This window comes from Palaemon carinicauda, chromosome 17, assembly GCF_036898095.1.
Source record: "Palaemon carinicauda isolate YSFRI2023 chromosome 17, ASM3689809v2, whole genome shotgun sequence".
Classification (NCBI taxonomy): Eukaryota; Metazoa; Arthropoda; class Malacostraca; order Decapoda; family Palaemonidae; genus Palaemon; species Palaemon carinicauda.
Genome location: NC_090741.1, coordinates 69,387,070 through 69,413,485, shown reverse-complemented (window position 1 = coordinate 69,413,485; position 26,416 = coordinate 69,387,070). Strand labels below are relative to the sequence as shown.

The window sequence follows — 26,416 nt, the reverse complement described above, 5'->3', positions numbered from 1 at the left end:
AAGGTGTACCATCCAGTCCTTTTCCAGCAGAAGAGGTAAAAAAAGCAGGAGCTTTGATCATCTCGATCGATCCTAGGCATGGCATCCCTTAAAAGTTTAGCCATAGGTCTTTGCTGGGCCATGACCCTTGAAGATTACTGTGTGGGGTGACAAGAAGAGATAAGATATTCCGTGAGGTAATTAGGGGTACCACAGGAGTTTGAGAACTATCAGATAAGATCCAGGAAATTAGACTGAGGTGGTATGGTCATGTCATAAGAAGAGATGAACAGTATATTGGGAGGAGAGCAATGGAAACAGAGGTACAGGGAAGGAGAGGGAGACCAAAGAGAAGGTGGATGGACTGTATCAAGGATGACCCTCGATCAAAGGGATTAACCGGTGATGAAGTGTGGGACAGAGTAGATGGAGAACACTGGCCAGAAACATCGACCCCACATAAAAGTGGGAAAAGATGCAGACAAAGAAGAAGTAGAAGAAGACCCTTGAAGATTACTGCTGGGTTGATTGGAGATTCATGACTATCAGACCCCCTTCACCTCTGATCCAAGTTAGCCCATTGATTGGATATGAGAGTGCTAGAAAGGATTAACGACTTCCCACCAGACAGTATCAGCTTCCTGTTCTGGACAGGGCAAAGGATGCCACCACTCCTTACCATTAGTTAACCTTATAGGCAGTCTGGAGATTGGCCTTATAAAAGACTTCTATGGCCAACGATCAGAGTCTAGAACAACGAGTCTTCTGCTATGAAGTGCAGAGGTGGTCAAGATCAATGGGTAGGTAGAATGTCCTATGCTGAGAGTGCAGGAGGCAGAATGTTGCTTGATCATCCCAAAGGAGAGAGCTCTCGACTTACAAATGTCATCGTTGAACCTGTCTAGTGACACACAAGCTAGATCAACCATGGCAGCTCCAAGAAGGAACTTAAACCTTGAAGGGTGCCAATGATCCCTCTTTAACAGGTACCACGGTCACTTTCCCCAGATCACTATACTGTAATCACAAATGACTGTAATGACATCCACAAAGGAACACTGACTCAGGATTCTTTACTCCGCTAGTACCAAACCAAATTCATGCAATTTTAGAGGCATTGCTCCCTGAGCTGCTATCTACTTCCAAAAGGTGGAGGGCTTCAGAGACCATTTGAGAGATTGTTTCTTCCTCCTTGAGCATATACACTCTGGGCCAAGAATGGAATGAAAATTGCACACAAGATAATGATGTTTCTTCTTCCTTGAGCATACAGTATACACTCTGGGCCAAGAATGGAATGAAAGAACGAAAATTGCACACAAGACAATGAAAGACCTTGCATGACTGGTTACAATCCAAATCTAAATGAAAAAACCTCTGGTACAGTGAACCCTCGTTTATCGCGGTAGATAGGTTCCAAACCCGACCGCAATAGCAGAAAATCCGCGAAGTAGGGACACCATATTTACGTATTTATTTAACATGTATATTCAGACTTTTAAAACCTTCCCTTTACGTAGTACTGTTAACAAACTACCCTTTAATGTAAAGAACACTTAATGCATGTACTACAATACCCTAAACTAAAACATGCACAAATATTAAAGGCACGATAAAAATGACAACCAATGTTTTGTTTACGTTTATCTCTGATCATAATGAAGAAACAAACGCATTTACACATCTGTGTATAGGTTAGTTTTTGCATCGATTATATTGATTATATGTTGATTTTGTTATTACCAATGTTTTACTTAATTTTTCTTAGGACTTCCAAATAAATTAAATGAATGCCATTTATATACTGTAATGTTTTTCTTTATGACGCCGCCTGAAACGGAAACCTTCCATTTGTTTACTGTACGCTCCATCTTCAATCGTAATAAACAAACAAAGGCATTAAACGCGCATGATGAACGTGATAAATAATTATATTAAAAGCTTTTAGTAAATATGCTATTACAAATATTATTTACTGTATCTATATAAAATCCTACATACGTAGCAAAGCAGGAAAACATTTTTTTTTTTTTTTTTTTTTTTGCGTTTAATCAACAATAACAAACTGCCGCTAATGACCAAATGATAATTTACGAGAGAGAGAGAGAGAGAGAGATATTTGCTTTTCATGTTCGATTTAACTTTACTACGTATACTGAATTATCGTATGATCACATTCTCTTTTCGTGTTTTATTTCTTTCTGTACTGAATTATATGTCATATGTAATGCAATGAACCATCAGTAAGAGCAGATATTACTAATTATTAATGGAATTAACGAAATATTTGGGGTCTTTATATATTGCGGCTATTTTTGAAATTTCCGGAAAATCCGCGATATATGTATTTACATGCATTATGAAAAAAATCTGCGGTCATGAATCCGCGATAGTCGAACCGTGAAGTAGCGAGGGCTCACTGTAATCCATACCCTAAGAGTCGAGCGTGGTCTAGGGCGGTGAGCGTACGTTCTCTATTGGGGCAGGTCACTAGGCCATCGGGCGGAAGGCAAGTGGCATATCGAGTAATTCCCATTCGATTCATTACTGAGTAATCTTATTATTCCCATCATCGAAACATTGAGTATTTATACAGAGTATTTCAGTGGTCTGCATCGGTTATTTTGAGTAGCCTACAGTACTATTTACAGTAAATTTTATAAAACAAGTACTGTCAACTGACGTATTTCTGACGGAAAACGAACCAGCAAATGGAGTAAATTACTTTTGATATTTTGCCGAGTCATATTAGTATTTTCATTATCGAAACATCGTATACCTAATAATGTCAAGAAACATCCTCTACAGAGTTTGAGAGAGAGAAACTAACGTATTCATATAACTAATTAACGGTTACAAATGAACTGTATGAACACTATGCTATCCCATAATATATTTTAGCAGATGAAATATTCATTTTGAAGATATTTATCTAAAGTTAAAAAATTATATAAACGATACAGTAGCATGATCTTGAGATCAGCTGATGACTACCAAAAGTACAGTAATACAAAAGTAATTATTGATTATTGAAATGGTCCCCAATTTGAAAAGTAGAATACAATCATGCTTTAATAAATCACAGACTGTCTAAAGAAATATGAAGGCTTAAAAATTAACTAAAATTGAAATACTTTATGAAGCATTAAAAGTGAACTAACCGACACACCCGTACATACACACAACCTATTCTTATAATAGCTAATAATGATGGCTATAAACGAACTGTATGAAAACTCTGATATCCTATAATATATTGGTGTGGGTGTAATATTCATCACAAAGTTATTTTGAATAAGTTAAAAAATTATATAAACGATACACCTTGTTATTTTCTTGATAAAGTAGCGGGACCTTAAGATCAGCTCATCACAACCAAAGGTAAACAAAAACTGGTCAGTAATTGTTAATTGCTAAAATGCTTCCAAATTTAACAATAGATTACAAAAATCTTTTAATAAAGTAAATGATATCCTATAAACCAAGAAAATTACGGTAAATAATATACAATATTGATAAAAATTTAGATTACCAGTACAGTAACATGACGCAGCATCATAATCTACGAAAGTTTGCCATACATCCAGATCGAATTAAAATGCATTTTTAGGTCCCTATCACAGTTGTAAGTCGAGTACTATTGGTATAAATGCGACTTCTGACACGACGTAGGAACAGATCCCTTGTCATAACCCAAAGAGTCGTATTCTGCCACTTCCATATTTCCTCTCATCTCTTGGTATTTTGGAATAATAGGGGGAGAACAGTGGTCCGTTAAATTGAATTGACCAATATAATAGCAGAGGCTACCACGAAAAATATATCTCCAAAATTAGACGAAAAATCCATAACCATATTACACTCGACCGTGAAAAGTCAATTTACAAGCCGCAATAAAAGGAAATCATTGCAAAGAATTAAAGTAATCAACAGAAATGTGTATTGTGTGACAAAGGGTAGTTTTGGTCCTCCAAATGCCTGTTTTCTCTGCTGGAAATAACTACCTCTAAGGATAAATTGTTAGTTTTTCAATTTAATGACAGCTGGCTCTCAAATTTCAGTATCATAGTGTAAAGGTTAGGTATGGCCCATCAATGCCGTCATGTAAATCAGGCCTAAAGAATAGAATAAAACATTTTTGGGCTTAATCCCCGAAAAGCAATAATTTTCTTGGCTAAAACATCATTTGGCACCTAGCAATGTATTTTAATTATAAAGCTAAAACATGAACTGTAACTAACAATATATAATAACAATCATGAGTACTTTCCAGCAAACTCACCTAGTCTCATCTTTTCAACCATTTCCAAGTCTACAAAGGAACGAAGTGCCATAGCTATAGCGTAGCGGATAGCTCCAGACTGACCCGTAGTTCCTCCGCCTTCAACCTCAGCAACAACATCAACTGTACCCAGGACACCACAGAATTGTAATGGGAACAAAATCTGCCAAGAAAGAAATATGATATTTTAATTATAAAATAAATTTTTGAATATACTTACCCGGTGAATATATATAGCTGCAACTCTGTTGCTCGACAGACAAAAAACAGTAAAACTCGCCAGCGATCGCTATACAGGTTGCGGGTGTGCCCACCAGCGCCAACTGTCGGCCAGATACCATACTCGATGTAAACAAAGACTCAATTTCTTCTCTGTCGACGTGTCGACAAGACGTACTTTACTCGCTGTTGAAACCTGGAGTTTTTCCCATCATATTTGGTGAAGTACTTTATTTTGGTTATGAGCTTTCGCAGTACAGGGTTTTTCTTCAAATAAATCCTTGAACTCTTTTTTTGTATCGGATTCATTGTTGATGACTTAGATCGTTTTTTGGAATTTTCCCTTGACCAATTCAAAATGGCTGACCTTTCACAAGTTCCCGATTAACTCTATGAAGCACATTAGCATATGGCAGAAAATATTAACACCTAACTTTACGAAAAACAAATTATTTTTTTCCTTTTATGCCTTTTTCTAATTTACATTTTTTTTTTTACTGTACGTTTTGTATTTTCTAAATTTAATAATTTTCTTCATCACTTCCACTTTTCTGTTTTTTTTTTATCACTTTGAGCTTTCTCTTGGCCTATTAGTATCGAAGGCCTCTTATTAATATTCAAGGAAGCTTATTTCTGCCTGCTTCTTAAAATGGTTCGAAATGACACGCAAACATCATTTATATACTCAAGAGCACGACATGTGTGAACCTTTTCTGGGTGTCACTTTTCTACTGCTAGAGAACTGTTCCTGAATGACGTTCACTTGCATAGCCTCCAACTCCTTCTGGTCGTCCATCGTAAGCTCCTCAAGAAGCTAATTAATGTCATCCTCATCAACTTCCATTTTCTTCCCAAAAAAAAAAAGCCAAGTTTTGTCACAGTTGAAGACTTGCTGGGGACTGTAGCCTTCCTTGATAGTTAACTCGTCGAACGTCTTAACAAAGGCTTCTGCCGTTTTCGTGACAGAGCTGGCAGTCTCCCCATGCTTCACCACTGAATGAACGTCAGACCATCTCTTGAATTTTTCATACCACCCCCATAAAGCCTTGAACTCTGGTGGTTCCTGCTTCAATGTCCCTTCTCCTACGTCGTCTTCCGCCTGAGCACGCACGAGATCTCCGAAAATGACGCTGACTTTCTGGCAGATTATCGTCTTGGTGATTGTGTCCCCAGCGATATCCTTATCCTCAATTCAAAATAGAAGCAGTCTTTCCATCTCATCATGGACGTGGCTACTATTGCTCGAGAAAACAGTCACGCCCTTAGGTGTTGCTTTGATGGCTTTCTTCTGTTTAAGGATGGTGCCTATCATCAACGGATTTTGGCCATATTCCTTGACGATCACACAACCACGTGCCAGCCACATACTTCTTGATTATCTCAAGCTTCACCTCCATAGAAAGCATCCTCTTCTTTCCCTGTACAGCAGCAACATTCTTAGGACTCACAGCTAACAACGTGCAAGTTGAATAACACAGCACGATACAATACAGTAAATAAAAGCACGAAAGCAAAATCAATGACATGAATTCAATGTGAACAATAGTGCTGCCAATGCAAAATGGTTAAGGAACGCCGATACGTAGATGCATGATGGGATAGATGCTGACCAATAAGAGTGCAGGATCTTATGGCGGTAACTAGCATCAGAGAAGGGAGACAACCAATGTAAGCGCATGAAGATGGTGGTAAATTTTCAGCTGGCAGCATGCAAATTATAAAATTTGTGAGCAGAAACACTATTCTCTTCTTTTTTCTTATGCTTACTATCTCTCTCACATTTTCTTAGCAACCAATCTGATATACAACATGTAATTTTTTATCAGAACAACTGATGCCTTCTGCAGATCTACTGTATAATTTATTTATCCCTTACACAGTATTATTATTATTACTAGCCAAGCTACAACCCTAGTTGGAAAAGCAAAATGCTACAAGCCCAAGGGCTCCAATAGGGGAAAATAGCCCAATGAGGAAAGGAAATAAGGAAATAAATAAATGATGAGAACAAATTAACAATAAATCATTCTAAAAACAGTAACAACGTCAAATTAGATATGTCATATATAAACTATTAACTAAGTCAAAAACAGATATGTCATATATAAACTATAAAAAGACTCATGTCAGCCTGGTCAACATAAAAACCTTTGCTCCAACTTTGAACTTTTGAAGTTCTACCGATTCAACTACTCGATTAGGAAGATCATTCCACAACTTGGTAACAGCTGGAATAAAACTTCTAGAATACTGTACTGTGTAGTAGAATACTGTGTAGTATTGAGCTTCATGATGGAGAAGGCCTGGCTATTAGAATTAACTGCCTGCCTAGTATTACGAACAGGAAAGAATTATCCAGGGAGATCTGAATGTAAAGGATGGTCAGAGTTATGAAAAATCTCATGCAACATGCATAATGAACTAATTGAATGACGGTGCCAAAGATTAATATCTAGATCAGGAATAAGAAATTTAATAGACAGTACGTTTCTGTCCAACAAATTAAGATGAGAATCAGCAGCTGAACACCAGACAGGAGAACAATACTCAAAACAAGGTAGAATGAAAGAATTAAAAAATTTCTTCAGAATAGATTGATCACCGAAAATCTTAAAAGACTTTCTTAATAAGCCAATTTTTTGTGCAATTGAAGAAGACACAGACCTAAAGTGTTTCTCAAAAGTAAATTTGCTGTTGAGAATCACACCTAAAGTTTTAAAAGTCATACAAATTTAAAGAAACTTTATCAATACTGAGATCCGGATGTTGAGGAGCCACCATCCTTGACCTACTTACAACCACACTTTGAGTTTTGTTAGGATTCAACTTCATACCCCATAATTTGCACCATGCACTAATTTGAGCTAAATCTCTATTAAGGGATTCACCAACCCCAGATCTACGTTCAGGGGATGGAATTGATGCAAAGAGAGTAGCATCGTCTGCATATGCAATAAGCTTGTTTTCTAGGCCAAACCACATGTCATGTGTATATAGTATGAAAAGTAATGGGACAAGAACACTACCCTCTGGAACACTGGATATCACATTCCTATACATGAACTCACTATGGTGCCATCAACAACAACTCTTTGAGATCTATTACTTAAAAATTCAATAATAATGCTAAGAAACGACCCACCTAATCCCAACTGTTTGAGTTTGAAAATAATTGCCTCATGATTAACATGGTCAAAGGCAGCACTAAAATCAAGGCCAGTCATCTGAACTTCCTGACCACAATCAAGAGATTTCTGTACAGCATTGGATATTGTAAGAAGGGCATCACATGCTCCAAGGCCTTAACGAAAACCAAATTGCAAACTAGGGAATAGATGATTACCTTCAGCAAACCTAAAAGACGTTTTGCCAGACTTTCAAAAACTTTAGATAATATAGGAATTATGGAAATTGGGTGGTAATCAGTTGAACTTGAGCTACCACAAACACATTTACATAGAGGAGTAACATTACCAATTCTCCAACAAGTGCTAAAAGCTCCTCTTCTTGCTAACTTACACAAAATAACAGATAACTTTGGAGCTAAGAAATCTGCAGTCTTTATAAAAAAGAAAGGAAAAATACTGTTTGGGTCTACACCTCCATAAGCATAAAGGTCCATCAACAGAGCTTTAATTTCACGAGGTCAAAAAGCTAAACTACTTAGTTTAACCTCAGGAAAAAAGGAATGAGGAAGTTCAAGTTTTTCATCATTGTGTTTACTGTCAAAAACATCAGCCAAAAGGGTTGCCTTTTCCTTTGGACAGTGAGTGACTGAGCCATCTGGTTTAAATAAAGGAGGAACTGTTGCATCTACACCAAAGAGTGCAGATTTAAGGGTAGACCACCATTTATGTTCCTGAGTTGTACCAGAAAGGGTTCCTTTTATGGTTAAATTGCATTCCTTTTCAGATAAAGCATAAACTCTCTGAGCAAAAGCTCTAAGCTGAGTATAGTTATTCCACGTCAAATCTGATCTGTTACCCTTCCAAAGATGATAGGCCTCCTGCTTCTCCAAATAAGCACGTCTACAATCATCATTGAACCACGGTTTGTCCTTCACTCAGTACCTTAGCACATGAGAAGGGATACGGCTATCAATTATGTTCACTTGATTCTCATTCAAAGGGACAACAGGATCAACACTACTATATGATTGTGACCAATTCAAGCACAAAAGATCATGCAAAATCCCATTCCAGTTTGCTTGAGATTTCATATAAATTTGACAAGAATATGATACATCAGGGACAGGCTGCTCAGTCTTCACTACTAATGAAATCAAGGCATGATCAGATGTCCCGACTAGAGAACCAACCTGACTTGTTATAACGCTAGGGGAGTCAATGTATACGAGGTCCAAGCAATTACCAAACCTGTGAGTAGCTTCATTTATGATTTGCTCACAGCCTGATTCAGAGGCAAAGTCTAAAGCTCTTAAGCCATGGCGATCGGTACGAGAGATAGAACTTAACCACTCCCTATGGTGAGCATTGAAATCACCAACAAAGACTAAAGAAGCTTTTCTATCATCTTCTTGTATCTTAGCCATAATAATAAGAAGACAATCGAAGATAGAATCATCCATGTCTGGATTCCGGTAGATCGAACACAAATAAAAGTTATGCCGGCCACAAACTTTTATTACCTGAATCTCATGACATCCACATTCATAGCAGGACTTATGAGAAGCAGGGTACTCAGTCCTAATATACACCGCCATTACCCTGGCCCTAAGAATGGCATCACGTTTCAACATTATTGGCTTCTTAAAACCAGTTATAAGGAGCTCAGATGAGTGCCTTATTTTAGAAACCAAAGTTTCTGAGCACAAAAGAATATCATAATATCTGGACGCAACTGTAAGGTCTTAAATATTTGCATGAAGACCACGAATATTGCAATACAGTAGATGACATTGACGAAATCTAGGACATACTGGTCCCGGATTTCGCTCAATGTCTCCAGACAGCATAAGAATTAATGGTAATAAAAAGAGACATCATACTTAAAAACTAGATTAACAAGAATGAAAACAAAAATAATATTTACATAAATATATATAAAGTGATTGATCAAACCCGTAGACTATAGAAAAAAAGTAAGAAAACTAGTCAACATAAAGGAGCCGATGCACCAAGCAAGGCTAAATACCCTCCAGGATAGCCACTTCAACAGAAGGAAGGACAGTAAGGATGGTTTTGAGAATAAAAAGAATCAGATAAGGAAAAGACATCTTGATAAACCACCAGGCATCCATGGCCCTTCTATTAAGCCTGCCCAACACACCTTTTCAAAAAACAAGAGGAAGAGAAAAAAAATAAGATAGCATAGTGTGCCCGAGTGTACCCTCAAGTAAGAGAACTCTAACCCAAGACAGTGGAAGACCATGGTACAGAGGCAATGGCACTACCCAAGACTTGAGAACAATGGTTTAATTTTTGAGTGTCCTTCTCCAAGAAGAGCTGCTTACCATAGCTAAAGAGTCTCTCCTACCCTTAGCAAGAGGAAAGTATACTGAACAATTACAGTACAGTAATTAAACCCTTGGGTGAAGAAGTGTTTGGTAATCTCATTGTTGTCAGGTGTATGAGGCAAGACAAGAATCTGTAAAGAATAGGCCAGACTATTCAGTATATGTTTTGGCAAAGAAAAATAAGCCGTAACCAGAGAGAGGGATCCAATGCATTACTGTCTGACCAGTCAAAGGATCCAATAACTCTCTAGTGGTAGTATCTCAACGGGCGGCTGGTGCCCTGGCCAACTTACTACCTATGCAATATAGTAGGAGAGAGAGAGAAAAATCTGGGGTTTTTTACCTTTAAGGTCGAGGAGCTTGTTTTGTACATATCAGCTATGTAACTTGAAGGTAAGGTTTTTACATATCAGCTATGTAACTTGAAGGTAAGGTTTTTACATATCAGCTATGTAACTTGAAGGTAAGGTTTTTACATATCAGCTATGTAACTTGAAGGTAAGGTTTGTACATATCAGCCATGTAACGAAGGCAACGGTCAATGAGATACTGTAAAATCCATTTTTCATATAAGCATTTATGTTTCAGAGATACTAAGAAACATCCATACCTGCTCTCTATCTTGAAGGTTACTGAAATAAAGTATATCTTTATCATTAATTGTCACCTTCCCTGAACCCCGTCCATATACTGTGACAGTGGCGGTGGCTGTTTTTCTTCTTCCAGTTTCTGTCATGTATGGAACACCTTCAGCAGTGTACATAACCTTTAGAGAGAAAATGTCAAAAGTGTATTTTTTTTTTCATCAACTGTTAACTTCCCATCCTCACAAAAATCTAAGGTTACATCTCTACATATTTTGTGGAAAACATTTGCCCACACTGGCCAACTTCAAACTGTCACCTTTCCCAACAATCAAAATTTATGCATATGCTCACACTTAATCCAAGTTAATGATTACTTTGCACACGAAAAATTACGTCAAAAAATCAGTTCTTCTACAGGCTACTCAGAAAATAAATTCATATAGTACTACAACCTTATTTTTTGGATGAGCAATGGCAGAAAAAAGTATACTAGCAATATTCTTTAGCAGTATCTTTATAGATTTATTCAAGTCATCTCTCAATAATTATTATTGTACTGTATTTCCGAGTAATTATTAATATTACTAGCCAAGCTACAATCCTAGTTGGAAAAACAGGATACTATAAGCCAAAAGGCTCCAATATTGCAAAATACCTGTGAGGAAAGGAAACAAGGACTGCAGTACATAAACACTAGGTACAAAAAAGAAACTTTAAAATCATTAAATAATTTTCTCCAATAACACTTCATTGTTGAAGTTTTCCATTCAAAATGTTAGTCTCATTACTCAGGTTTTTTTACCATTTGATCAACAGTACTACACTTTATGCCAAGCTAATCATATGATTCTTTATCAAATCTATACTCCATCTACATATCTTGCTATTGTTCTGCATTCAAATTTTTGTTTAATTGCTGGCATTATTTCTCCACATAAGATTATTCTTTTCTTCTCTGTTTTCCACACTGGGATGCTTTCTCTATTGGCTCATAACATTCTGCATTTCCAACTAGGGTTGCAGTTTATTTATCATAATAATAAATGCATTTTCTCTTCAAGCATGGAAAATTTTAAGTAATGTACTAGAAAGTAACTAAACATGTACTGGATGGTAAGACTTAATCAGAATATGGAATCCCTTACCTTTGGAATCTCCTGCAATAACTTTACTATGGGTTTATTCTTTCTGAAATCCATGATGAAATCTTTAGCTCTATACGAAAGAGGATGTGCAGCTAGACGATTCATTGACTTGATGAAAAATTCATACTGAAATGAAAATACATAATAGTTTATTGTAAAACATTCATCAGCATATCAGTTTGGAATACCCACTTTTTCTTTATGCAATAATAGAATACCTGACACCTTGAAATCCTAAGATGGTTTAATTAATGAAGTATGGATAAAAATCTCAAAACAGGAAAACCAAAGATATGTTCATTGGAAAGATATTTAAACTTTAAAAATAATGCAAAAGCTATAATCAGTGTCATACAAATTGGTATATAGTTTCAAATGCGGAGAATAAATTCATGCAGCAACAATTATGAAATGTGTCTACAGTGAACCCTCGCTACTTCGCGGTTCGACAATCGCGGATTCACCACTTCGCGGGGTTTTTCCATAACCCATATATATATATACATATCACGGATTTTCCGGAAAATTCGAAAATACCGCGAAATCTGAAGACCCCCAAATACGATATTTTGTTACCTGTAATTCCATTAATACTGTAATTAGTAATATCTGCTCTTACTGATTGTTCATTGCATTACATATGATATATAATTCAGCACAGAAAGAAATAAAACACGAAAAGAGAATGTGATCATACGATAATTCAGTACGTAGTAAAATTAAATCGAACATGAAACGCAAATCAGATGCAGTCATACCATATTAGAATGGTGTGTACTGTAATGGATGTGCTTCTTTTCCATGAATCTTTTGTATGTATACGTACGTAGTACAGTACTGCATCCAATAATATTCTTTGTTGCAAAAATCACATTTCGAATAAGCGTACGAGAGAGAGAGAGAGAGAGAGAGAGAGAGAGAGAGAGAGAGAGAGAGAGAGAGAGAGAGAGAGAGCGTAAAATAGCGTACGTAAATTTTTATTATTATTGTTATCATTATTATTATTGTTGTTGTTGTTAATAAAATTATTATTGTTATTATTATTATCATTATTATTATTATTATTACTGTACAGTATTATTATCATTATTTATTATTATTACGGTATTGTACTTAATCTACGTACGTTCAGTATGCGCGGGGCATCTTCTATGAGTAACCAACGCATCATAGTACTGTAAGACGGGTTGTGATTGGTTCAAGCGCTGATAGATGACGAATCAGAACTCAAGTTTTGTTATCTAGCCTGTGATTGGTGTTTTGCCCGCATCTTCTACCCGCAGCATCAAAGTTCTCGCGGGGCTTAGATCTTTATTGTTGGAAAGATCTAAGCCTCTGTGACGGAAGACTGATGCCAACATGCTTCTGTAACCCTTGATAGTGGGAGCTGAAAGTGATCGTTCTTTCCTCAGGTATAAGAGGAAGTCAGCTATTTGAGTTACAGAGGTACTGGTCGAGGATACAGATACTGACTTGCACCAGTTTCGGAAGACTTCCCACTTCGATTGGTAGACTCTAAGGGTGGATGTTCTCCTTGCTCTAGCAATCGCCCTGGCTGCCTCCTTCGAAAAGCCTCTAGCTCTCGAGAGTCTTTCGATAGTCTGAAGGCAGTCAGACGAAGAGCGTGGAGGCTTTGGTGTACCTTCTTTACGTGTGGCTGACGTAGAAGGTCCACCCTTAGAGGAAGAGTTCTGGGAACGTCTACTAGCCATCGAAGTACCTCGGTGAACCATTCTCTCGCGGGCCAGAGGGGAGCAACTAGCGTCAACCTTGTCCCTTCGTGAGAGGTGAACTTCTGCAGTACCTTGTTGACAATCTTGAACGGTGGGAATGCATATAGATCTAGATGTGACCAATCTAGGAGAAAGGCATCTATATGAACTGCTGCTGGGTCCGGGATTGGTGAGCAATATATTGGGAGCCTCTTGGTCATCGAGGTTGCAAAGAGATCTATGGTTGGCTGGCCCCAAGTGGCCCAAAGTCTCTTGCATACATCCTTGTGGAGGGTCCATTCTGTTGGAATTACTTGTCCCTTCCGACTGAGACAATCTGCCATGACATTCAAGTTGCCTTGGATGAACCTCGTTACTAGCGATATGTTTAGACCTTTTGACCAGGTGAGCAGGTCCCTTGCGATCTCGTACAACGTCAGTGAGTGGGTCCCTCCTTGCTTGGAGATGTACGCCAAAGCCATGGTGTTGTCCGAGTTCACCTCCACCACTTTGCCTTGAAGGAGAGACCTGAAGCTTTTCAAGGCCAGATGTACTGCCAGTAGCTCCTTGCAGTTGATATGCATTGTCCTTTGACTCGAGTTCCATATTCCCGAGCATTCCCGACCGTCTAATGTCGCGCCCCAGCCTACGTCCGATGCGTCCGAGAAGAGAACGTGGTTGGGAGTCTGAACAGCCAGGGGCAGACCCTCTCTGAGGCTGATACTGTCCTTCCACCACGTCAGGCAAGACTTCATCTTCTCGGAAATGGGGATCGAGACCGCTTCTAGCGTCTTGTCCTTTTTCCAGTGAAATGCTAGGTGATATTGAAGAGGACGGAGGTGTAGTCTTCCTAATGACACAAACTGTTCCAGGGATGATAGCGTCCCTATCAGACTCATCCACTTCCTGACTGAACATCGTTCCTTCTTCAGCATGTTCTGGATGCATAACTGGGCTTGGCTTGTTCTGGGGGCCGACGGAAAAGCCCGAAAAGCTAGACTGTGAATCTCCATCCCTAAATATACAATAGTTTGGGATGGGACCACTTGTGACTTTTCCATATTGACAAGGAGACCCAATTCCTTGGTCAGATCTAGAGTCCACTTTAGATCCTTCAGACAGCGACGACTGGAAGAAGCTCTGAGAAGCCAGTCGTCCAAATAGAGGGAGGCTCGGATGTCCGCTAAATGAAGGAATTTGGCTACATTCCTCATCAGCCTCGTAAACACAAGAGGAGCTGTGCTTAGGCCAAAGCACAGGGCTTGAAACTGGTAGACAACCTTTTCGAAAACGAATCTCAGAAAAGGTTGGGAGTCCGGGTGGATGGGGACGTGGAAGTAGGCGTCCCTTAGGTCTAAAGAGACCATCCAGTCTTCCCTTCTGACCGCTGCTAGAACCGACTTTGTGGTCTCCATGGAGAACGTCTGCTTTGTGACAAAGACATTCAGCGCACTGACGTCTAGCACCGGCCTCCACCCTCCTGTCTTCTTTGACACCAAGAAGAGGCGGTTGTAGAATCCCAGGGTTTGATGGTCCAAGACTTTGACTACCGCTCCCTTCTCAGGTAAGAGAGACACTTCCTGTTTCAATGCTCGTCTCTTGTCTTCCTCTCTGTACCTGGGAGAGAGATCGATGGGAGACGTTGCTAGAGGGGGTTTTCGGACAAACGGGATCTTGTACCCCTCTCTGAGCAACTTCACAGATTGTGCATCTGCGCCTCTCTTTTCCCAGGTCTGCCAGAAGTTCTTGAGTCTGGCTCCCACTGCTGTCTGAAGAAGCTGGCAGTCAGACTCTGCCCTTAAAGGACTTGGTTCCTTTCTTCTTTCCTCGTTTCCCTTCGGCACGAGCACCTCCTCTGCTGGAGGCTCTGCCACGAAAGGGCGGAATAAAACGGGACGCTGGAGTGTCCATCCTTGGTCTAGCTGACAAGGTAGGCAAAGGGGTGGCTTTGCGAGCTGAGGACGCAACAAGATCGTGAGTATCCTTCTGTATCAAAGAAGCGGCAATTTCCTTAATCAGGTCTTCTGGAAAAAGGCACTTGGAAAGCGGAGCAAACAGAAGTTCGGATCTCTGGCATGGTGTAACTCCAGCTGAAAGGAATGAGCATAGGTTTTCACGCTTCTTAAGGACTCCGGACACAAATGATGCAGCAAGCTCATTAGACCCATCACGTACGGCCTTGTCCATGCAGGACATAATGAGCAAGGAAGTCTCCTTCTCTGTCGGAGAGATCTTTCTGCTTAGAGCTCCTAGACACCAGTCTAAGAAGTTAAAAACTTCGAAGGCTCTAAAGATACCTTTCAGCAGGTGGTCCAGGTCCGAAGATGACCAACATATCTTTGAGCGTCTCATGGCAAGGCGGCGGGGAGAGTCTACTAGGCTTGAGAAGTCGCCCTGGGCAGAGGCAGGAACTCCAAAGCCGAGAACTTCTCCCGTGGCATACCAGACGCTCGATCTAGAAGAGAGTCTAGCAGGGGGAAACGTAAAAGCTGTCTTCCCTAAACTCTTCTTGGACTGCAGCCATTCTCCTATCACACGCAAAGCTCTCTTGGACGAGCGTGCGAGGACGAGTCTAGTAAAGGCAGGAGTGGATGACGGCATGCCTAACACAAACTCTGACGGAGGAGAACGCGGAGCCACAGAAACAAACTGGTCCGGAAACATCTCTTTGAACAGGGCCAAAACTTTCCTAAAGTCCAAAGAGGGTTGCGTAAACTTAGGCTCGTCCAGTTCTGAATGCGGTTCATCTACGTGTGCAGCAACATCATCATCAGAAAGTCCCTCATCCGATAACTGATGAGGGAACGGCAACGGAGTAGGTAACGGCTGGTAAGCTGAGTCCGGTCGCACGGGTGCATGCGTGACTGAGCCGGACGCAACGTCATGGAACTGTTGCCCAGTCTGTGAGCTGGCAACAACCATAGCAGCGCGGGGACGCACAGCGTCTACTCCAGACTGTCTGGACTGATGTGGGTGAGCAGTGGCAACCACACTGGGTTGCGGAGGTTGACGCACCGCGTCAAAACAAAACAACTCTGACGGTTGTTGAACCTCACGAACGTCAACGGAGACCTCCGTGCGTCGCTGAACGTCAACATGCGGCTGGCAGATCACACTGGAACGCATGGGTGGCGGAACTCTCTCAACTGGTGTGCGTGAGAAGGTTACCTCAGCGTCCACCGGACGCACAACCGATCGTGTGGGCGGTTGTAGGCAAGGAGCTGCACTAGCTGGTGCGGCAGCAACCTTCTCCGCACGAAAGTCCTGCATAAGAGACGTTAGCTGAGACTGCATGTCTTGCAGTAGAGACCACTTAGGGTCTACAGGAGCAGGTGCGGCGACAGACGGTGTAACTGTCTGAAGCGGTACCGCTTTGCCTCTCTTAGGAGGAGAGCAGTCATCGGATGACTGCAGCGAGTCCGAACTGACCCAGTGGCTACAACTGGGCCGTTGGACTTGTGCGGAAGGGACCGACTTGCGCTTTAACGGTCGTGAGACCTTGGTCCAGGGTTTCTTGCGAGAAACACCTTCCGAAGACGAGGTATATATGGGCTCTCTCGTCTTAGTTAGGCAGGGGCGATCTTGGGTAGATACGCCCGATACCACGGAGGGAACGTCTGTTCGCTGATTAAAGCCTCTCGAACCCATTTGTCGTACGACATTGCTTCTCCCCTTGACTTGGGAGCTTGCAAGAGGTCCCGGACTAGGAGGACGACAGGCACGAACAGACGAACCCTCAAGCGCAACACTATCCACAACACTATCACTCACTTTAACACTTCCCACTGCACTTTTGCACTTCAGCTCCTTCACATCCGCCATAAGTTGATTACGGTCACTAGCAAGGGACTCAACTCTCTCACCCAGAGCTTGGATGGCACGCATCATATCAGCCATCGAAGGTTCCTGAGTGCCAGGAGGGGGATTAGGAGCAACCACTACAGGGGAAGGAATAGGTTGTGGGGCATGAGGAGAGGAAATATCGATAGAACGAGAGGAACTTCTCCTAACTCTATCTCTCTCTAGCCTACGTGTATACTTTTGGAATTCAATAAAATCGAATTCCGAAAGCCCAACGCACTCCTCACACCGATCTTCCAATTGACAGGTTTTATCCCGACAATTGGAACAAACAGTGTGAGGGTCGATAGAAGCCTTCGGAAGACGCCTTGAACAGTCCCTAGCATTGCACTTCCTAAATTTTGGGACTTGTGAAGGGTCAGCCATTTTGAATTGGTCAAAGGGGAATTCAAAAAACTATCAAAAAGTCATCAACAAAGAATCCGTTATCAAAAAGAGTTCAAGGATTTGTGAAGAGAAACCTTGCACAGCGAAAGCTCAAAACTAGAATAATGTACTTCACCAAATAGTTGTGAAAAAACTCCAGTTTAGCAACAGCGAGTAAGTACGTCTTGTCGTTAGCACGACAGAGAGAAAATTGAGTCTTTGTTTACATTGAGTACTGGGTATCTGGACGACAGATGGCGCTGTTGGGCACACCCGCAACCTGTGTAGCGATCGCTGGCGAGTTTTACCTTAGAGTTTTCTGTCGAGCAACAGAGTTGCAGCTATTATAATCACCGGCTAAGTTAAATATTGAAAAAGAAAGAATAAAACTAACAATAAAAACAAAAGCAGAAACCAATGCATCGGGGGGCTAGTGGGGGTCTAAAATTACTCGTACCACCTACTAATTGCTGCCAAGACACTGTAGATGATAGCATACACCATACACACTGAGAAATCTACACATCTATCCATGTTTTGGTTATTTTTTTCTAGCCATGTCACCCTCTCTGATTACTTAAACAGACCAACGAAACTAACAACTACCAATCAATGACATCCTCCCACTAGATAAGATGGGGTAGACCAAAGTGTTGCAGTCAATTACACTTCAGACGAAAGATGAAATTTGGCTGCTCCTTATTCAAATTCACGGGTGTCTTTGAAAGCTCTTGAGTTTATGCACAACTCCTCTTCAATATTGAAGAATAACTCAAACAGAAGAAGCATATTCCTTGATAGATACTACTGTACTGTACTTCACTCAAGCGGTTGGATCTTGGCTTGACTCCTTAATGTTGCAAACAAGAGCTGTAAGTCTGCTGAAGCAGCAACATTAGGCTCGCTGATTATCATGTTTCCCTATAATGAAACCCAGTTTTGTTTCTGCATAGTACATAGTACAGTTAATTATTGTTATCCATGTGTTTGGTGTTCGCTAAACTTGACGACAAATTTCTAAACCACGAAAAATCGCCAAAAAACGAGTCAATAGAAAAAATTTAGAGTTAGAAGTCACCAAATACAGCATAATATTAAAAAAGGACAGTCAAAACATGACTTTAGCACTAAAAATTGGCAAATGATATTGTACTTTACAGTATCAAAAATCACGAAAGGAGAGTCAAAATGTGAAATTTAGTTATAAATAAAAAAACACAGTACAGCCTAATGTTTACAATTAAAATTAGCAAATAATACTGTATAAGTTAGGACATTTTATAAAAAGATATATGGTTAATTAAATGTAAGCATATTCACAATAACGTCACCTTGAGATCAGCTGACAACAAACCAAAATAGAAGGAACAATTAAAATGCACCGTAAATTTATAATAGAAGAGCACCAAAATGCTTAAATAAAGCTCGGTTAACATAAAAAACTGTAACTTTTTTAAACTTCTTTCTGTATGTATGTTATTTTGTCGGCTGAAACTAAAGATCAGCTGATGAAATTGAATGCTGTAACCCCAGCCTACTATCAAACATAGATTTAAACAAAGTATGAATTTATTTTGTGTGTGGTATTTAATTGACACTTTTTAAGGAATTTTTGCTTCTTCTATATGTAAGTATTGTATGGGACCTGAGAGAGAGAGAGAGAGAGAGAGAGAGAGAGAGAGAGAGAGAGAGAGAGAGAGAGAGAGAGAGAGAGAGAGAGAGAGATATTCATGTCTAAGTGATAACTAATAATAATAACTAATAAACAAACTATGAAAACTATGGTTGGCTATAACATATTGATGTTGATGTAATATTCATTATGAAGATGTTTTGAATAATTTAAGAAATAATATAAACGAAACTCTGTTGCTTAAATGTTCACATATTCTCGATAGCTGCAGTTTGAGATCAGAAGATTATAACCAAGAGTAAAAAAAAATAGGCAGTAATTGTTGATTGTTAAAATGTACACAAAATTGGAAGCAAAAGTACATAAATGTTTTAATGAAGCACAATTAACTTTTTAAAAATAATTATCTTTTAGCATGTGATAATGTTGTATGCTAAAACTAGAGATCAGCTGACAAAATGAAATGCCTTGTTTTAAACCTTCCACTATCATTGAAAATAGATTTAAGTATTGTAAAGATTCATTTTGTGTTGTATTTAATTGACACTTTTCTAAGAAACAAATATTGTTATTTCTTCTTCTATACAGTATATGTATTGTATGGAATGCGAGTGAGAGAGAAAGAGAAGAGAAAGAGATATGCTGATGAAATTGAACCGTTTGTGTTAGATTGTTTCTTTCACAAGCATGACCACAAATTCCTCACCACAATTCATAATATATTGATGTTAATTTCATTCTTATACTCAGGGTTATTAAATATAATAGGGCATAGTTAATACTACAAATTTTAAAAACAATTTGTATTTTTCCTAGCTATATAAACCCAAGACATTTAAATGGGTTATTCCTCATTCCATTTTCTACGACCAGTCAAGAATAAAAGAACAAGGGTTGGGTTGCATCAAGAATGGTTACCTAGCAACTCCACTGCTGGGCAGTGTTGTGTATTGTTAAGCAGTAGGCCTTACTCTATTCTGGTGGGGGGGGGGGGGTTTGACCAGTGTTGTGTGTTGTTATGCAGTAGGCCTTACTCTATTCTGGTGTGTGTGTGGGGGGGGGTTGACCAGTGTTGTGTGTTGTTATGCAGTAGGCCTTACTCTATTCTGGTGGGGGGGGGGTTGACCAGTGTTGTGAGTCGTTATGCAGTAGGGGTTGAGGCTGGACCTTTGCTTAAATGACTCAGGTTTGTATAGCTAGGAAAAATAAAAAAAATAAAAATAAATTTCTAGTCTATTCCTAATTGGATACAAACTTCTGAGTCATCTAAATGGGTATCTTCCTTAGGTGGATAAGTCTCCATTGAGTGGCATTCACTCTCTCTTTCACAGCTACAAGTACATATATCTATTTGCAGGCGAGGAGGCTCATCTAGGCCATCCAAGTGACAGAATAGGCTTATGATCTTGATGAAATGTGATGCTCCAAACCAGACATCGAAACCTCAAGGTGGCTAAATCAGCTGAACTTGTGCCTGCTTGCACAGTGAGGTTTTCTGGAGTCATTAATAGTAATAATAGTCTTATCATAAGATAGTTCCACTTTAAGGATAACTGGTGGTTCTACCTAGATAGGCACATTAGAAGACTTAGTGTCTCCTCGAACGTCCTTCCTCTCCCTTACAACACTCACTGAATGGAGAGAATAGGAGGCAGAGAAAGAACAGGGGGGGGGGGGGAAGAGTCATGCTCACTCCTGGCATACAAGTTTCTACCTCAAGCAATTTACAAGGGAATAACAGTTTTCTTTCCAAACTCAACCTGTGAGAGGAAAAAGATTTCTCTGAGGTAGGTGACTTCAGGCGCCTCCTATGAGGACCATGACTACAGTGTCTAATTACTCTAACCCATCTCTTGTAGATGGGGGTGTCACTCAAGGAAAAGTGGGGAAATGATTCCAGTGCCCTTTTCCTATCCTGACCCTGAAAAGAATATTCACAGGAAAGATAATGTTTCTGTTGTCCCAAGGAAAGTGTGAAATTTGTAGCATTATGAACATTAGGCAAGGTACTTATTTAAGTACGGTGTGGTAAAGCAACAGGTTGTCCTTCAAATAACCAATGGTTGTTGGGGATTGTAAGCCAAAGCTACCCGATACTGAGCCGAAGCTGATGATGGAACACTACCACAACAGGTTTCCATTCATATAAGAGTTTGGGTCGTGGCAGTACGATCAGAAAATGCATTATCATGTGACATGGTATCATAGCAATCATGCAGAGAAATATCATCATGCATGGAAATGGTGGCGCGTTCAGTGAAGTCATCAGGCTTGGTCACAGTGACGTATACAGATTTGTTTGCCTGGGAACACGTCGGGGCTGTGTCACATACGGTTAATAGGCGAGGGATTATCATTTGTGTTGTAGTTACAATCGACTACTGAGCAGTTTGCTCAATACATTGTAATGGGGAGTTCTGGGACAAGTCTAGAGAACTCATAAGAGGAGAGCGGTGACGAAGACCCTGGAGGTACAGGCAAGCCCAGTTTCTGTGTACGAGTGGGAAAGGGACAAAATGGATCCTCCAACAGGGCTGCCTGTGTATGGGGAAAAATGGCAGTCTTAACTCTATGGTTTCATGTATGGGAATGGGGGGAGGGCATTTGCAATGCCTTGATTGGAGATAATCCCAGAAGTGAAAAGTCATCTCAGATAAAACCAGCTATACAGTACAGTATAGGGCTTACCACTCAATACACTAGTGGGAGGCGAGGGAGATCTATGCATTTCTGAATAACCAGGGACCAAAGATACTGGTACTGGATCCTGCTCAGGGAGGGCAGCAGCCATAGCCAAGGGATTTGTCACAAGCCTCGACTGTGGCACATGTTCTATATTAGGTGATAATACTGTACATTTATAAAATTATGCTCATCCATAATTATCATTATAGCCACTGTCCTCCGTAACTTCAGCCTCAGAAGCCTCAGGAAATTAAGGAACACGGTGGGGGATAACTTTTGATGCAGAAAAGACCTTACACTTCTTACCATTACTGGAAGAGGAGGAAGAACAATCTCTCTTAGTTAGTTTCTTATACTGGGAATAATATCTCTCCCACTAGGAAAGCCAATCCCTACATTACTCGTATGGAGATTCCACAGATCATCATTTGTCATGGCATGAGGAGCAGAAAGGGTGAGGATCGACATCAACCCGACTGAAAACGCAACAAGAGCGACCATTAAGGCCAAGGCAAGATCACACAAGATTGCATGACACTAGAGACACTAGCCATTGACAAACATAATCGTAGCAAAGATAGCGATGAGCACAATTAGTGACAATAAAAAAAAAAACCTATAACAGCAACCAGGATAGAAGTGAGGCTTACTGCGCAACAACACACAACACTGCCCAGCAGTGGAGTTGCTAGGTAACCAATTATTATACAACCGAACCCTTTTTCTTATTGCCTGGTTGTAGAAAATGGAATTTATTCAAATAACTCAGAAGTTTGTATCCACATAGGAACAAACAGTTAAGAGTATCTATATCAGGTAAAATACAGTTTATCTAGTTAAAATATGAAGAGAGTTGGGGATTTGGGGTCTACATTAGACAGATTTACCATGTACTCTTATGAGAAAAATTAGTTTCCTATCTGCGATTTTGACATACATGGCCGTTTTTATAAATTAATCACGAATAGCAAGAGTTCACTGTACTGGGGTGGGAGCCTTTCTTACATGACACTCATTGGCAGTGGTCTACATGGCAATTGGAGAGCTTTCAGTACATGCTGACATGCAGTGATCATTGGCGGAATTCCACTCTCCACCAAATACTGAAAAACTTTCCAATGCAGATCTGAGTTCTCCCAAGGGACCAAGCCAGTAGCATATACAGTACTTAGGAGTTTCATTGATTAACAAATTCAATGAGGAGAGAAAAGTCCCATACAGTCTCTTCAGCATCATCTTGGACCTTGTTAAGAATGACGATGGAGAAGACTTAGTCTTCCTTTTCCTTCTCAAAGAATACGCCCGCTACTGAATGGGAGGTCATGAGCTGTCTCTGGCACATGGGGATGACTGCAAACAATAATGCTCCCTACAAGAAGTGCATAGTGAGCAAAACTGATCTTACCATGAACAGATGTCAGCCTCCACCTTCTCCCCTGCATTCACAAGATTCCTGCTTCACTTCCATAATTGACATGAAGCCAACATATAACCATTAACTTTGTAAAGAAAGAGAAAAAGATCAAACAACCTTTGGATAAGACACAACAGTGTGTCTTAGACAAGAAAGTAGGCAGGATTACTCTCCTTGATCATCACCTGTTACTAACTACCTCATGAAATAATTCAATGGCTACTAAAGTTATGCTGAAATCATTCCCTATTTTACAAGAAGAAAAGTTTGTATGCATGTCATCATCATCATCATCTCCTCCTATGCCTATTGACACAAATGGCCTCAGATTTTGCAACTAGTCTCATATTTTGAGCTTTTAAATCAATACTTCTCCATTCATCATCTCCTACTTCACGCTTCATATTCCTTAGCCATGTAGACCTGGGTCTTCCAACTCTTCTAGTGCCTTGTGGAGCCCAGTTGAAAGTTTGGTGAACTAATCTCTCTTGGGGAGTGCGAAGTGCATGCCCAAACCATCTCAATCTACTCCTCACCATGAATTCATCCACATATGGCACTAGAGTAATCGCACTTATGGTTTCATTTCTAATCTTGTCCTGTCATTTAACTCCCAATATTCTTCTGAGGGCTTTGTTCTCAAATCTACAAAATCTGTTGGATATTGTTTTATTATCATACTACGACTCATGTCCATACAGTAAAACTGATCTCACTCAACTGATATACACCCTGATATTTATATGTAATTTCAGGCGATTTGATTTCCAAATTTTACTCAACCTAGCCATTGTCTTATTTGCTTTTTTCAATCTTTCATTAAACTCAATTTCAAAAGATCCTGTATTAGCAATCACAGTCCCTAAATATTTAAATGATTCCACTTCATTCATTGGAAATTGGTTTGATAGGACTCCATTAACATTAACTTTGCACTTGGTATGCTCATGAACAGACTTAACTAAATATGTTATTTTGATAATAAAATAAATTTTTTAATATACTTACCCGGTGATTATATAGCTGCAACTCTGTTGCCTGACAGACAACTCTACGGTAAAAACTCGCCAGCGATCGCTACACAGGTTGCGGGTGTGCCCAACAGCGCCATCTGTCGTCCAGATACCCAGTACTCAATGTAAACAAAGACCCAATTTTCTCCTCGTCCCACTGCGTCTCTATTGGGGAGGAAGGGAGGGTCCTTTAATTTATAATCACCGGGTAAGTATATTCAAAAATTTATTTTATTATCAAAATAACATTTTTCAATATTTAACTTAGCCGGTGATTATATAGCTGATTCACACCCAGGGGGGTGGGTAGAGACCAGCAATATATGTTTACACTTTTATGAGCTAAGAGTTTTTATTTCATTTTAGAAGTTATCAAAATAACAAAAACAAAATAAATAGGTACCTGGTAAGGAAGTCGACTTGAACAATTTCTCTGCCTTTTAAGTACGTCTTCCTTACGGAGCCTCGCGATCCTCTTAGGATGCTGATCGACCCCTAGGATCTGAAGTATCAACGGTTGCAACCCATACAACAGGACCTCATCAAAACCCCTAATCTAGGCGCTCTCAAGAAATGACTTTGACCACCCGCCAAATCAACCAGGATGCGAAAGGCTTCTTAGCCTTCCGGACAACCCAAAAAACAACAATAAAAACATTTCAAGAGAAAGATTAAAAGGGTATGGAATTAGGGAATTGTAGTGGTTGAGCCCTCACCCACTACTGCACTCGCTGCTACGAATGGTCCCAGTGTGTAGCAGTTCTTGTAAAGAGACTGGACATCTTTCAAGTAAAATGGCGCGAACACTGACTTGCTTCTCCAATAGGTTGCGTCCATTATACTTTGCAGAGATATATTTTGCTTAAAGGCCACGGAAGTTGTTACAGCTCTAACTTCGTGCGTCTTCACCTTAAGCAAAGTTCGGTCTTCCTCACTCAGATGTGAATGAGCTTCTCGTATTAACAATCTGATAAAGTCTGACCAAGCATTCTTTGACAAAGGCAAGGATGGTTTCTTAACCGAACACCATAAAGCTTCAGATTGGCCTTGTAAAGGTTTAGTACGCTTTAAATAGAACTTAAGAGCTCTAACAGGGCATAAGACTCTTTCTAGTTCATTGCCTACGATCTCCGATAAGCTGGGGACATCGAAAGATTTAGGCCAAGGCCGAGAAGGCAGCTCATTTTTGGCTAGAAAACCAAGTTGTAGCGAACAAGTGGCTTTTTCTGACGAAAATCCTATGTTCTTGCTGAAGGCATGAATCTCACTGACTCTTTTAGCCGAGGCTAAGCATACCAGGAAAAGAGTCTTAAGAGTGAGATCTTTCAGGGAGGCTGATTGTAACGGCTCCAACCTGTCTGATATGAAGAATCTTAGTACCACGTCTAAATTCCATCCAGGGGTAGCCAAACGACGCTCCTTGGTGGTCTCAAAAGACTTAAGGAGGTCTTGCAGATCTTTATGTTTGGAAAGATCTAAGCCTCTATGCCGGAAGACCGATGCCAACATGCTTCTGTAGCCCTTGATAGTGGGAGCTGAAAGGGATCGTCCTTTTCTCAGGTATAAGAGAAAAACAGCTATTTGAGCTACAGAGGTACTGGTCGAGGATACAGAAACTGACTTGCACCAGTCTCGGAAGACTTCCCACTTCGATTGGTAGACTCTAATGGAAGAAGCTCTCCTTGCTCTAGTAATCGCACTGGCTGCTTCCTTCGAAAAGACTCTAGCTCTCGAGTGTCTTTCGATAGTCTGAAGGCAGTCAGACGAAGAGCGTGGAGGCTTTGGAGTACCTTCTTTACGTGTGGCTGACGTAGAAGGTCTACCCTTAGAGGAAGACTACTGGGAACGTCTACTAACCATCGAAGTATCTCGGTGAACCATTCTCTCGCGGGCCAGAGGGAAGCAACTAACGTCAACCTTGTCCCTTCGTGAGAGGCGAACTTCTGCAGTACCTTGTTGACAATCTTGAACGGTGGGAATGCGTAGAGATCCAGATGTGACCAATCTAGGAGGAAAGCATCTATATGTATTGCTGCTGGGTCCG

At 40.2% G+C, this 26,416-nt stretch overlaps 1 protein-coding gene across 1 annotated transcript in view; it reads right to left on the bottom strand.

Moving 5' to 3' along the window:
* Positions 1–26,416, bottom strand: part of LOC137656127 (small ribosomal subunit protein uS9m-like) — a 102,653-nt gene that overhangs the window by 9,816 nt on the left and 66,421 nt on the right. Inside the window, exons 7-9 of the mRNA XM_068390307.1 lie at positions 11,689–11,814; positions 10,567–10,722; positions 4,262–4,424 (exon numbers count right to left, since the gene is read on the bottom strand). Coding sequence (XP_068246408.1) covers positions 4,262–4,424; positions 10,567–10,722; positions 11,689–11,814 — 445 coding nt within the window. The remainder of the gene's footprint in view (positions 1–4,261; positions 4,425–10,566; positions 10,723–11,688; positions 11,815–26,416) is intronic.